The sequence below is a fragment of the Oncorhynchus mykiss genome, chromosome 5 (genome assembly GCF_013265735.2).
Source record: "Oncorhynchus mykiss isolate Arlee chromosome 5, USDA_OmykA_1.1, whole genome shotgun sequence".
NCBI lineage: Eukaryota > Metazoa > Chordata > Actinopteri > Salmoniformes > Salmonidae > Oncorhynchus > Oncorhynchus mykiss.
Window position 1 is genome coordinate 98,167,281 of NC_048569.1, and position 15,162 is coordinate 98,182,442.

The following is a 15,162-nucleotide window of genomic DNA, read 5'->3' on the forward strand; positions in this document are numbered from 1 at the left end:
CTGGGACAGGTAGCACGTCCGGTGAACAGATCAGGGTTCCATAGACGCAGGCAGAACACTATAATAAATGTTGTTTTCTGATACTATAATGTACCATAATGTGGTTTTCTGAGACTCTCCTGATACTGTACATGTGGTTTTAGATTGGCTATAGAACTGTTAAAGTTGTGTATCTAATTTGTCTGTGTTTGATACAGGTGAAGGTGCTTCTGGGTCATCGTGTGGTCCAGGTGGCTTGTGGGAGTAGAGATGCTCAAACGCTAGCCCTGACAGATGAAGGTACTTGCGTGTGTGTATTTGTGTTGTGTTGAATAGATAGCCATGTGTCGTTACACTGCAGTGCTCTGAGCTCTCTTCTTCCCTCCTCAGGTCTGGTGTTCTCCTGGGGCGATGGGGACTTTGGGAAGCTGGGTCGGGGGGGCAGCGAGGGCTGTAATATCCCTCAGAACATTGAGAGGCTGAATGGGCAGGGAGTCTGTCAGATAGAGTGTGGGGCTCAGTTCTCCCTGGCTCTCACCAAGTCTGGAGTGGTCTGGACATGGTAAGATCCAATTTTATTAGTCACAGACACATATTTTGAGGACCTTATTGCTGGTGTAGCGAAATGGTCGTGGACAGCTGAGTAGGATTACGAAACATCCTGAAAACGTAAAAAATCCCTGCTTTTTCATACATCCCAGTTGGAGAATTTCTGGAATCAGCAGTGAATAAGCTTGCTATGCAACTTATTGCTAGCTTCTAATACTACAAATTGCTCCCGAGTGGCGCAGCGGTCTAAGGCACTGCATCTCAGTGCAAGAGGCGTCACTGGTTCGTCCCTGGTTCGTATCCAGGCTGCATCACATCCGGCCGTGAATTGGGACTCCCATAGGGCGGTGCACAATTGGCCCAGCGTTGGCCGGGGTAGGCCGTCATTGTTAATAAGAATTTGTTCTTAACTGACTTGCCTAGTTAAATGTAAAAAATTAAATTAAAAAAATTACTGTCCATGGTCCTGGTTGATCCTGGTTGACGTGTCAACAACTATTTGCAAATGATGAGCAGTCATTTGTAGTCACACCAACTAGGCTACAGGGAAGACAGTCAGCAGTTCACACACCAACTAGGCTACAGGGAAGACAGTCAGCAGTTCACACACCAACTAGGCTACAGGGAAGACAGTCAGCAGTTCACACACCAACTAGGCTACAGGGAAGACAGTCAGCAGTTCACACACCAACTAGGCTACAGGGAAGACAGTCAGCAGTTCACACACCAACTAGGCTACAGGGAAGACAGTCAGCAGTTCACACACCAACTAGGCTACAGGGAAGACAGTCAGCAGTTCACACACCAACTAGGCTACAGGGAAGACAGTCAGCAGTTCACACACCAACTAGGCTACAGGGAAGACAGTCAGCAGTTCACACACCAACTAGGCTACAGGGAAGACAGTCAGCAGTTCACACACCTATACTATATATTACTATACTGAACAAGAATATGAACGCAACAATTTCAAAGATTTTATTGAGTTACTGGGTTGAAATAAATAAATTAGACCCTAATCTATGGATTTCACATGACTGGGAATACAGATATGTATCTGTTGATCACAGATGCCTTAAAAATAATGGGCCTTTGTGCATTCAAATTGCCATCAATAAAATGCAATTGTATTCATTGTCTGCAGCTTATGCCTGCCCATGCCATAACCCCACTGCCACCATGGGGCACTCTGTTCACAACGTTGACATTAACAAACCGCTCGCCCACACGACGCCATACACATGTTCTGAGGCTGTGAGGCCGGTTGGATGTACTGCTACATTCTCAAAAACAACGTTTTAGGCTTATGGTAGAGAAATTAACATGGATTTCTCTGGCAGCAGCTTTTATGGACATTCCTGCAGTCAGCATGACAATTGCACCTTCCCTCAAAACTTGAGACATCTGAGGCATTGTGTTGTGTGACAAAACTGCACATTTTAGACCCCTTTTATTGTCCCCAGCACAAGGTGCATCTGTGTAATGATCATGCTGTTTAATCAGCTTCTCGATATGCCAAACCTATCAGGTGGATGGATTAACTTGGCAAAGGAGAAATGCTCACTAACAGGGATGTAAACAAATGTGTGCTCAACATTTTAGAGAAATATGTTTTTTGTGCGTTTGTAACATTTCTGCTCATAAAACTTGGGACCAACACTTTACATGTTGTGTTTATATTTTTTGTTCAGAGTAAAATAACGTTTGATCGGTACCAGATAATTCTGTTCTGATTACAGAGATGAATAGCAGAGAAGGATAGGAAGATGTCATAACCTCTACCTCTTCGTCTTAGTTGTTGGGAAAGTGGTCAAAGTAGCTGCTTTGTTTCTAAAAGTGACTTTGTTTACAGTGAATAGAATGTTGGGAGAGATGATGTCACTCTGGAACCTTTTAGAATGCAGAGGAAATCCCATGAAAGTGGATGGAGGACAAAAAGTTTAATCGTTTAAAAAGTAGAAAATATATCCAAAAGTTGTAATTTACACACTTTCAAAGTTCGAAGGGTGTTTTTATCTTAAATGGTGTAAGAGGAGTAACGTTGTAAAGAATAATAATAATAACAACTATAAATCCAAATGAATTCATACATTATCTACAGTGTGGCTGCTGTCACAAGCCCCACTACGAAGTGCTGTAGCTTTCGCACATTAACAGCGCAGTCCCCTGAACAAGGGTAAGGTGGTTACATTTAAAATCAAATCTTCATTTTTGCAAACTGTTTATGTCCCTCAAACTCTTAATCTGGACCTCAAAGCCAGTGGACACCAGGTGGATGCAATGAATTATCAGGTAGAAGAGAGAAGCAGCGCGGTAGGGCCCTGGTTTATGTGATGTTCTACCCAGGGATAAAGGTGAATAACTGTCTGTTTCTCAACCAGGGGTAAAGGGGACTACTTCCGTCTGGGCCACGGGACAGACGTCCATGTGCGTAAGCCTCAGATGGTGGAGGGGCTGAGGGGGAAGAAGATCATCCACGTGGCCGTGGGGGCGCTGCACTGCCTGGCTGTCACCGAGACCGGACAGGTGGGTACTGGCCTCCACGCCTCCGAGCTGTTCAGACTAGTTGTCAAGACACCAGGCTAGGCCTCTTCCACATCAGACACCAGGCTAGGCCTCTTCCACATCAGACACCAGGCTAGGCCTCTTCCACGTCAGACACCAGGCTAGGCCTCTTCCACATCAGACACCAGGCTAGGCCTCTTCCACGTCAGACACCAGGCTAGGCCTCTTCCACGTCAGACACCAGGCTAGGCCTCTTCCACATCAGACACCAGGCTAGGCCTCTTCCACGTCAGACACCAGGCTAGGCCTCTTCCACATCAGACACCAGGCTAGGCCTCCTCCACATCAGACACCAGGCTAGGCCTCTTCCACATCAGACACCAGGCTAGGCCTCCTCCACATCAGACACCAGGCTAGGCCTCTTCCACATCAGACACCAGGCTAGGCCTCCTCCACATCAGACACCAGGCAAACATGTCTGAAAAACTGTTTTTGCTTTGTCGTTATGGGGTATTGGGTGTAGATTGAGGGGGGAAAACTATTTAAACTATTTTAAAATAAGGCTGTAACGTAACAAAATGTGGAGAAAGTCAAGGGGTCTGAATACTTTCCGAATGCACTGTACCACCCATATTTATGTTTATTTATTTTCCCTTTTGTACTCTAACTATTTGCACGTTGTTACAACACTGAATATAGACATTAGGAATATTATTTTGGGACTTTTGTGAGTAATGTTTACTGTTCAATTTTTATTGTTTATTTTACTTTAGTTTATTATACATTTTACTTGCTTTGGTAATGTAAACATATGTTTCATATGCCAATAAAGCCCTTTGAATTGAATTGAGAGAGAGATGTTTTAAGGAGAGAAAGAGCTGACCTTAATGTCTTTGAGTTAGGGTTCTTAGAAGGAGAGGCTGAATTTCAAACAGAACACTTGGAGCACTCGGTATGCACATTCCTGAGTCTGTCCTGAGCTCACTGGCATGGGAAACTCTGATGGCCCAGAATAGTTGATAAAATGTTTCAAGTTTACTACCGCAAGCTTCGGGGGCGGACCCGGTTGATAGTTGATACAAGGTTTCAAGTTTGTTGTAGAGAGATGAATGCGATTAGAATTATTATAAATTAAATTAAGCTGTTCCACGAAAATGTGCATATGTAAATCATAACAGCGGTAGAAATTATCAATCAACTTTCATTCCACGTGAAACAGGTTGCCGACTCCTGGTGGAGATTATTACCGGCAACTTCACGAGCGTAACGTCTGAATCTGCGGGAGGAGGATTAATCCACACGTTTCTTCTGGTTATCTTGATCTCTGGCTCCCTCTTGAGTCATTAGTTGTCTTAAATATTTCATCAAACTGTCCACTTAAAGCATCAGACGAGCTCAGTGCAAATTGTTTTATTAAATATATAATGTGTGTCTATATATGGAAAAATACCCGTTTAGGAATTGAGGAAGAACAGACAACTCTCAGTCGGGGACAGCCCCAATATACATGTACATATCTGGTGCAGTAGAGTAGGCATGTTGTTTTGTTCCTCTATCACAGTACGCGGCGGTGTCTGCCTACATGCTACAAGACACGTCGCGGGAGACGATGCTCGGAAATGGATCTAGAATGTTTGAACATTGATAAGTGGCAGGCAGTTAGGACGTCTTATTGTCTCAATGTTAATTTTGACCGAAACACTTGCAGACTCGAGTGAACTTCTGAACACGTCAGCAAGCGGATAAAGGGCTAAGTGTTCGGTTTCACATTCATAGAGATGTGAGAGAGGGAGACAGAGGTGTGTTAGTATCTGTAAGTGTATCTGTACTGTTCCACCAGGTGTTTGCGTGGGGGGACAACGACCATGGCCAGCAGGGTAACGGGACTACCACAGTGAACAGGAAGCCCACCCTGGTTCAGGGTCTAGAGGGACAGAAGATCACCCGTGTTGCCTGTGGCTCCTCCCACAGCGTCGCCTGGACCACCGTAGATGTCACCACCCCCTCTGTCCACGAGCCTGTCCTCTTCCAGACCGCCAGGGACTCTCTAGGGGCATCATACTTAGGTAACCTAACCCTAACCTCCTGTACAGCTAGTAACCCTAACCCTCCTCATACCTAGGTTACCTAACCTCTCTACAGCTAGTAACCCTAACCCTCCTCATACCTAGGTTACCTAACCTCCTGTACAGCTAGTAACCCTAACCCTCCTCATACCTAGGTTACCTAACCTCTCTACAGCTAGTAACCCTAACCCTCCTCATACCTAGGTTACCTAACCTCCTGTACAGCTAGTAACCCTAACCCTCCTCATACCTAGGTTACCTAACCACTCTACAGCTAGTAACCCAAACCCTCCTCATACCTAGGTTACCTAACCCTCCTCATACCTAGGTTACCTAACCTCTCTACAGCTAGTAACCCTAACCCTCCTCATACCTAGGTTACCTAACATCTCTACAGCTAGTAACCCGAACACTAACCCTCTGCATACCTAGGTAACAGTATAATTTAATATACTTTTAAAGAAGACTTATAGCATGAAAAACACGTGGAATGTAGTAGGTGATGTGTCAATTAGGGTTAGGGTTACTGTAGTAGGTGATGTGTCAATTAAATAATGTATTTTTAAATTCAGCACAAACATATCAACATGTATTTATTCTTTATTTAACCAGGCAGGTCAGTTAAGAACATATTCTTATTTTCAATGACGGTCTACCGGGGAACAGTGGGTTAACTGCCTTGTTCAGGGGCAGAACGACAGATTTGTACCTTGTCAGCTCGGGGATATGAACTTGCAACCTTGCGGTTACTAGTCCAATGCTCTAACCACTAGGCTACCCTGCCGCCCCAATGATATGCTTCAGAAAAAATACTATACAAAATAATAACCCCCACGAATAATATAATTTCAATGTATTATTTTAACAAACACACACAAATATTCCATAAACATCACAATGACCCAATAACCTTATTTAACGTTTTGTTTTGGTTGAGTTCAAATTCAGTTTAGGCTATATTAGCCTATTGGGATGCGCCTAACCAGGAAATGATTAGTCCCGTCTTTTCCCATTTCGATTCCCATTAGTTTATTCAGTTCATAGTCGTTTGACATTCAAATTAAACCCCCCCCCCCATAAAATAAACAGTAAGCCGCCAGTGGATGATCTCTAGAAACAGTAAGGAGAAAAGGATGGATCTCACAGGAGATCGGAAGGCACGTCCGTGTTCATTAAACATTTAAACATCCCTTTTGTAAATCCACAACAAGGAAATAATCTGACAGGCCAGGAACACGATCGTGGTGCCAACAGGAAATCCAAACCACGGATGGTACGGACTGCGCTCAGCAGGCGGGGAGTTTTCTTCTCGCGATTTGAATCTGATGGCGCTGAGGTTTATCGGTGTCTTCCAATCGCAGGTAGGCTATAGCAAAACACTCCTCTCTGGATGACCACCAAGCAACCTCAGAGATGCGAAGAAGAGTCTTCCTCCATCCAAGATGGCCGCCCAGTGGAAGTTCATGAAAGTAATCTAGAAAACAGCCCGTAAAGGCCCTTGGCTACCACAAGTTGATATGTATTGCCTTTTCATTCAACAGGGATCCTCCTGTACAGGATTCCTTGGAGTACTTTGAGTCCAATTTGACCTGGATGCTCACTGGAAGCTTCTTTGTTCTACCTAAGGTCACTGACCTCTTGGTCCTGAGCTTCAGCAATCTCAGCGAGAGAGGTGGGAAGGATAGAAAGACTGTGAGTGGTGGTGACAGCAATGCTACTTGGCTTGCTGATGGAGCCACTGCTCTGGACAGAAAATCAGGAACAATGTTTCTGATGGCCTTTCCGGTAACATAACCCTCGTACCGTGGTAATCTATCTCTCAGTACAGGAGCTACAACTGGTAGTAGATTCAGGGCTTTGAGTCAAGAGTCTAGATGGGGCTGGGAGTAGAGGTTACAAACCCCCTAACTACAAATTCATGGATTAGGATAGGAATCAGGTCTGACTTGGATTAGGGTTAGGATAGGACTCAGGTCTGGCTTGGGTTAGGATAGGACTCCGGTCTGGCTCGGCTTGGGTTAGGATAGGACTCAGGTTTGGCTTGGGTTAGGATAGGACTCAGTTCTGGCCTGGATTGGGTTAGGATAGGACTCAGGTCTGGCTTGGGTTAGGATAGGACTCAGGTCTGGCTTGAGTTAGGATAGGACTCAGGTCTGGCTTGGGTTAGGATAGGACTCAGGTCTGGCTTGGGTTAGGATAGGACTCAGGTCTGGCTTGGGTTAGGATAGGACTCAGGTCTGGCTTGAGTTAGGATAGGACTCAGGTCTGGCTTGGGTTAGGATAGGACTCGGGTCTGGCTTGGGTTAGGATAGGACTCAGGTCTGGCTTGGGTTAGGATAGGACTCGGGTCTGGCTTGGGTTAGGATAGGACTCAGGTCTGGCTTGGATTAGGGTTAGGATAGGACTCAGGTCTGGCTTGGGTTAGGATAGGACTCAGGTCTGGCTTGGGTTAGGATAGGACTCAGGTCTGGCTTGGGTTAGGATAGGACTCAGATCTGGCTTGGGTTAGGATAGGACTCGGGTCTGGCTTGGGTTAGGATAGGACTCGGGTCTGGCTTGGATTAGGGTTAGGATAGGACTCAGGTCTGGCTTGGGTTAGGATAGGACTCAGGTCTGGCTTGGGTTAGGATAGGACTCAGGTCTGGCTTGGGTTAGGATAGGACTCAGGTCTGGCTTGGGTTAGGATAGGACTCGGGTCTGGCTTGGGTTAGGATAGGACTCAGGTCTGGCTTGGATTAGGGTTAGGATAGGACTCAGGTCTGGCTTGGGTTAGGATAGGACTCAGGTCTGGCTTGGATTAGGGTTAGGATAGGACTCAGGTCTGGCTTGGGTTAGGATAGGACTCAGGTCTGGCTTGGGTTAGGATAGGACTCAGATCTGGCTTGGGTTAGGATAGGACTCAGGTCTGGCTTGGATTAGGGTTAGGATAGGACTCAGGTCTGGCTTGGGTTAGGATCGGACTCAGGTCTGGCTTGGATTAGGGTTAGGATCGGACTCAGGTCTGGCTTGGATTAGGGTTAGGATCGGACTCAGGTCTGGCTTGGATTAGGGTTAGGATCGGACTCAGGTCTGGCTTGGGTTAGGATAGGACTCAGGTCTGGCTGTGATTAGGGTTAGGATCGGACTCAGGTCTGGCTTGGGTTAGGATCGGACTCAGGTCTGGCTTGGATTAGGATCGGACTCAGGTCTGGCTTGGGTTAGGATAGGACTCAGGTCTGGCTTGGGTTAGGATAGGACTCAGGTCTGGCTTGGGTTAGGATAGGACTCAGGTCTGGCTTGGGTTAGGATAGGACTCAGGTCTGGCTTGAGTTAGGATAGGACTCAGGTCTGGCTTGGGTTAGGATAGGACTCGGGTCTGGCTTGGGTTAGGATAGGACTCAGGTCTGGCTTGGGTTAGGATAGGACTCGGGTCTGGCTTGGGTTAGGATAGGACTCAGGTCTGGCTTGGATTAGGGTTAGGATAGGACTCAGGTCTGGCTTGGGTTAGGATAGGACTCAGGTCTGGCTTGGGTTAGGATAGGACTCAGGTCTGGCTTGGGTTAGGATAGGACTCAGATCTGGCTTGGGTTAGGATAGGACTCGGGTCTGGCTTGGGTTAGGATAGGACTCGGGTCTGGCTTGGATTAGGGTTAGGATAGGACTCAGGTCTGGCTTGGGTTAGGATAGGACTCAGGTCTGGCTTGGGTTAGGATAGGACTCAGGTCTGGCTTGGGTTAGGATAGGACTCAGGTCTGGCTTGGGTTAGGATAGGACTCGGGTCTGGCTTGGGTTAGGATAGGACTCAGGTCTGGCTTGGATTAGGGTTAGGATAGGACTCAGGTCTGGCTTGGGTTAGGATAGGACTCAGGTCTGGCTTGGATTAGGGTTAGGATAGGACTCAGGTCTGGCTTGGGTTAGGATAGGACTCAGGTCTGGCTTGGGTTAGGATAGGACTCAGATCTGGCTTGGGTTAGGATAGGACTCAGGTCTGGCTTGGATTAGGGTTAGGATAGGACTCAGGTCTGGCTTGGGTTAGGATCGGACTCAGGTCTGGCTTGGATTAGGGTTAGGATCGGACTCAGGTCTGGCTTGGATTAGGGTTAGGATCGGACTCAGGTCTGGCTTGGATTAGGGTTAGGATCGGACTCAGGTCTGGCTTGGGTTAGGATAGGACTCAGGTCTGGCTGTGATTAGGGTTAGGATCGGACTCTGGTCTGGCTTGGGTTAGGATCGGACTCAGGTCTGGCTTGGATTAGGATCGGACTCAGGTCTGGCTTGGGTTAGGATAGGACTCAGGTCTGGCTTGGATTAGGGTTAGGATAGGACTCAGGTCTGGCTTGGGTTAGGATAGGACTCAGGTCTGGCTTGGGTTAGGATAGGACTCAGATCTGGTTTGAGTTAGGATAGGACTCAGGTCTGCCTTGGGTTAGGATAGGACTCAGGTCTGGCTTGGGTTAGGATAGGACTCAGGTCTGGCTTGGATTAGGGTTAGGATAGGACTCAGGTCTGGCTTGGGTTAGGATAGGACTCAGGTCTGGCTTGGGTTAGGATAGGACTCGGGTCTGGCTTGGGTTAGGATAGGACTCGGGTCTGGCTTGGATTAGGGTTAGGATAGGACTCAGGTCTGGCTTGGGTTAGGATAGGACTCAGGTCTGGCTTGGGTTAGGATAGGACTCAGGTCTGGCTTGAGTTAGGATAGGACTCAGGTCTGGCTTGGGTTAGGATAGGACTCGGGTCTGGCTTGGGTTAGGATAGGACTCAGGTCTGGCTTGGATTAGGGTTAGGATAGGACTCAGGTCTGGCTTGGGTTAGGATAGGACTCAGGTCTGGCTTGGGTTAGGATAGGACTCAGGTCTGGCTTGGATTAGGGTTAGGATAGGACTCAGGTCTGGCTTGGGTTAGGATAGGACTCAGGTCTGGCTTGGGTTAGGATAGGACTCGGGTCTGGCTTGGGTTAGGATAGGACTCGGGTCTGGCTTGGATTAGGGTTAGGATAGGACTCAGGTCTGGCTTGGGTTAGGATAGGACTCAGGTCTGGCTTGGGTTAGGATAGGACTCAGGTCTGGCTTGAGTTAGGATAGGACTCAGGTCTGGCTTGGGTTAGGATAGGACTCGGGTCTGGCTTGGGTTAGGATAGGACTCAGGTCTGGCTTGGATTAGGGTTAGGATAGGACTCAGGTCTGGCTTGGGTTAGGATAGGACTCAGGTCTGGCTTGGGTTAGGATAGGACTCAGGTCTGGCTTGGATTAGGGTTAGGATAGGACTCAGGTCTGGCTTGGGTTAGGATAGGACTCAGGTCTGGCTTGGGTTAGGATAGGACTCAGATCTGGCTTGGGTTAGGATAGGACTCAGGTCTGGCTTGGATTAGGTTTAGGATAGGACTCAGGTCTGGCTTGGGTTAGGATCGGACTCAGGTCTGGCTTGGATTAGGGTTAGGATCGGACTCAGGTCTGGCTTGGATTAGGGTTAGGATCGGACTCAGGTCTGGCTTGGATTAGGGTTAGGATCGGACTCAGGTCTGGCTTGGGTTAGGATAGGACTCAGGTCTGGCTGTGATTAGGGTTAGGATCGGACTCAGGTCTGGCTTGGGTTAGGATCGGACTCAGGTCTGGCTTGGATTAGGATAGGACTCAGGTCTGGCTTGGGTTAGGATAGGACTCAGGTCTGGCTTGGGTTAGGGTTAGGATAGGACTCAGGTCTGGCTTGGGTTAGGATAGGACTCAGGTCTGGCTTGGATTAGGGTTAGGATAGGACTCAGGTCTGGCTTGGGTTAGGATAGGACTCAGGTCTGGCTTGGGTTAGGATAGGACTCAGATCTGGCTTGAGTTAGGATAGGACTCAGGTCTGGCTTGGGTTAGGATAGGACTCAGGTCTGGCTTGGGTTAGGATAGGACTCAGGTCTGGCTTGGATTAGGGTTAGGATAGGACTCAGGTCTGGCTTGGGTTAGGATAGGACTCAGGTCTGGCTTGGGTTAGGATAGGACTCAGGTCTGGCTTGGATTAGGGTTAGGATCGGACTCAGGTCTGGCTTGGATTAGGGTTAGGATCGGACTCAGGTCTGGCTTGGGTTAGGATAGGACTCAGGTCTGGCTTGGATTAGGGTTAGGATCGGACTCAGGTCTGGCTTGGATTAGGATCGGACTCAGGTCTGGCTTGGGTTAGGATAGGACTCAGATCTGGCTTGGGTTAGGATAGGACTCAGGTCTGGCTTGGATTAGGGTTAGGATCGGACTCAGGTCTGGCTTGGATTAGGGTTAGGATCGGACTCAGGTCTGGCTTGGATTAGGGTTAGGATCGGACTCAGGTCTGGCTTGGGTTAGGATAGGACTCAGGTCTGGCTTGGATTAGGGTTAGGATCGGACTCAGGTCTGGCTTGGATTAGGATCGGACTCAGGTCTGGCTTGGATTAGGATAGGACTCAGGTCTGGCTTGGGTTAGGATAGGACTCAGGTCTGGCTTGGGTTAGGGTTAGGATAGGACTCAGGTCTGGCTTGGGTTAGGATAGGACTCAGGTCTGGCTTGGATTAGGGTTAGGATAGGACTCAGGTCTGGCTTGGGTTAGGATAGGACTCAGGTCTGGCTTGGGTTAGGATAGGACTCAGATCTGGCTTGAGTTAGGATAGGACTCAGGTCTGGCTTGGGTTAGGATAGGACTCAGGTCTGGCTTGGGTTAGGATAGGACTCAGGTCTGGCTTGGATTAGGGTTAGGATAGGACTCAGGTCTGGCTTGGGTTAGGATAGGACTCAGGTCTGGCTTGGGTTAGGATAGGACTCAGGTCTGGCTTGGATTAGGGTTAGGATCGGACTCAGGTCTGGCTTGGATTAGGGTTAGGATCGGACTCAGGTCTGTCTTGGGTTAGGATAGGACTCAGGTCTGGCTTGGATTAGGGTTAGGATCGGACTCAGGTCTGGCTTGGATTAGGATCGGACTCAGGTCTGGCTTGGGTTAGGATAGGACTCAGATCTGGCTTGGGTTAGGATAGGACTCAGGTCTGGCTTGGATTAGGGTTAGGATCGGACTCAGGTCTGGCTTGGATTAGGGTTAGGATCGGACTCAGGTCTGGCTTGGATTAGGGTTAGGATCGGACTCAGGTCTGGCTTGGGTTAGGATAGGACTCAGGTCTGGCTTGGATTAGGGTTAGGATCGGACTCAGGTCTGGCTTGGATTAGGATCGGACTCAGGTCTGGCTTGGATTAGGATAGGACTCAGGTCTGGCTTGGGTTAGGGTTATAGACAAAGACTCGGAATGAGGCTGGGGTTTGGTGAAATACCACTTTTTGCGTCAAGTGATGAATATTAAATATTTTTTGTATGTGTGTCCTGTGTATTCCAGGCGTCCAGTCAGACAGTGACTCCTCGGCGGTGAACAATAAGATGAGTGGCCACAGTAATGGAGTTAGACCCAACCGCCCCTCTCTTGCTAAAATACTACTGTCTCTGGATGGGAACCAGGCCAAGCAACAGGCCCTGTCCCATGTCCTCTCAGCCCTACAGATCATGTATGCCAGGTAAGACTCCTCTCAGCCCTACAGATCATGTATACCAGGTCAGACTCCTGATTGGTGCCCTAATTTAATGTGTGTTGTATTGGTGATGTCAGGGATGCTGTGATTGGTGCCCTGATTTAATGTGTGTTGTATTGGTGATGTCAGGGATGCTGTGATTGGTGCCCTGATTTAATGTGTGTTGTATTGGTGATGTCAGGGATGCTGTGGTTGGTGCCCTGATGCCAGCTTGTATGATGGTCCCCATGGAGTGCCCCCCCCCTGACTCCTCCTCAGCATCCAGCCCCTCTGAGTCAGAGGGACCCCCTGTTCCCACAGAGGTGGAGGAGAGGGTCAGCCCTAACCCCTGGCAGACAGACAAGAATGGAGAGGTGAGGAACACTAACCCCTAGTCCCCAACCCCTAGTCCCTAACCCCTAGTCCCTACCCCCTAGTCCCTATCCCCTTGTCCCTACCCCCTAGTCCCTAACCCCTGACAGACAGACAAGAATGGAGAGAAGAGGAACCCTTGCCTCTACTGCCTAGCACCGACCCACTACTCTCTACTCCCTAGCCCCGACCCACTACTCTCTACTCCCTAGCCCCGACTCCCTAGCCCCGACCCACTACTCTCTACTCCCGAGCCCCGACTCCCGAGCCCCGACTCCCGAGCCCCGACTCCCTAGCCCCAACCCACTACTATCTACTCTCTACTCCCGAGCCCCGCCTCCCTAGCCCCGCCTCCCTAGCCCCGCCTCCCTAGCCCCGACTCCCTATTCCCGACTCCCTAGCCCCGACCCACTAGTCCCTAGTCCCGACTCCCTAGCCCCGACCCACTATTCCCAAGCCCCGACTCCCAAGCCCCGACTCCCTAGCCCCGACTCCCTAACCCCGACCCACTACTCTCTACTCCCTAGCCCCGACCCACTACTCTCTACTCCCCAGCCCCGACTCCCGAACCCCGACTCCCTAGCCCCAACCCACTACTATCTACTCTCTACTCCCTAGCCCCGCCTCCCTAGCCCCGCCTCCCTAGTCCCGACTCCCTAGTCCTGACTCCCGAGCCCCGACTCCCTAGCCCCGACCCACTAGTCCCTAGTCCCGACTCCCTAGCCCCGACCCACTACTCCCAAGCCCCGACTCCCTAGCCCCGACTCCCTAGCCCCGACCCACTACTCTCTACTCCCTAGCCCCGACCCACTACTCTCTACTCCCTAGCCCCGACTCCCTAGCCCCGACTCCCTAGTCCCAAGCCCCGACTCCCAAGCCCCGACACCCAAGCCCCGACTCCCAAGCCCCGACTTCCAAGCCCCGACTCCCTAGCCCCGACCCACTACTCTCTACTCCCTAGCCCCGACTCCCTAGCCCCGACTCCCTAGCCCCGACTCCCTAGCCCCGACCCACTAGTCCCTAGCCCCGACTCCCTAGCTCCGACTCCCTAGTCCCAACTCCCTGGCCCCGACTCCCTATCCCCGACTCCCTATCCCCGACTCCCTATCCCCGACTCCCTATCCCCGACTCCCTAGTCCCGACTCCCTAGTCCCGACTCCCTAGCCCCGACTCCCTATCCCCGACTCCCTATCCCCGACTCCCTAGCCCCGACTCCCTAGCCCTAGCCCTGACCCACTACTATCTACTCCCTAGCCCCGTCTCCCTAGCCCCGACTCCCTAGCCCCGACCCACTAGTCCCTAGCCCCGACTCCCTAGCTCCGACTCCCTAGTCCCAACTCCCTGGCCCCGACTCCCTAGCCCCGACTCCCTAGCCCCGACTCCCTAGTCCCGACTCCCTAGTCCCGACTCCCTAGTCCCGACTCCCTAGTCCCGACTCCCAAGCCCCGACTCCCTAGCCCCGACCCACTAGTCCCTAGTGCCGACTCCCTAGCCCCGACCCACTACTCCCAAGCCCCGACTCCCTAGCCCCGACTCCCTAACCCCGACCCACTACTCTCTACTCCCTAGCCCCGACCCACTACTCTCTACTCCCTAGCCCCGACTCCCGAACCCCGACTCCCTAGCCCCAACCCACTACTATCTACTCTCTACTCCCTAGCCCCGCCTCCCTAGTCCCGACTCCCTAGTCCCGACTCCCTAGCCCCAACCCACTAGTCCCTAGTCCCGACTCCCTAGCCCCGACCCACTACTCCCAAGCCCCGACTCCCTAGCCCCGACCCACTACTCTCTACTCCCTAGCCCCGACCCACTACTCTCTACTCCCTAGCCCCGACTCCCTAGTCCCAAGCCCCGACTCCCAAGCCCCGACTCCCAAGCCCCGACTCCCAAGCCCCGACTCCCAAGCCCCGACTCCCAAGCCCCGACTCCCTAACCCGACTCCCTAGCCCCGACTCCCTACTCCCTAGCCCCTACTCCCTATCCCCGACCCACTACTCTCTACTCCCTAGCCCCAACTCCCTAACGCCTACTCCCTATCCCCGATCCACTACTCCCTAGCCCCGACTCCCTAGCCCCGACTCCCTAGCCCCGAACCCCGACTCCCTAGCCCCGACCCACTACTCTCTACTCCCTAGCCCCGACCCACAACTCTCTACTCCCTAGCCCCGACTCCCTAGCCCTAGCCCTGACCCACTACTATCTACTCCCT

The 15,162-nt window shown here is 50.7% G+C and overlaps 1 protein-coding gene across 9 annotated transcripts in view; it reads left to right on the forward strand.

Annotated features, from left to right (window-relative positions):
• Positions 1–15,162, forward strand: part of herc2 (HECT and RLD domain containing E3 ubiquitin protein ligase 2) — a 251,465-nt gene that overhangs the window by 169,856 nt on the left and 66,447 nt on the right. For all 9 annotated transcript variants that reach the window (XM_036978973.1, XM_036978974.1, XM_036978975.1 and 6 more), the window contains 6 exons: positions 198–279; positions 370–541; positions 2,910–3,054; positions 4,874–5,099; positions 12,413–12,587; positions 12,784–12,955. In XM_036978973.1, the coding sequence (XP_036834868.1) occupies positions 198–279; positions 370–541; positions 2,910–3,054; positions 4,874–5,099; positions 12,413–12,587; positions 12,784–12,955 (972 nt within the window). The remainder of the gene's footprint in view (positions 1–197; positions 280–369; positions 542–2,909; positions 3,055–4,873; positions 5,100–12,412; positions 12,588–12,783; positions 12,956–15,162) is intronic.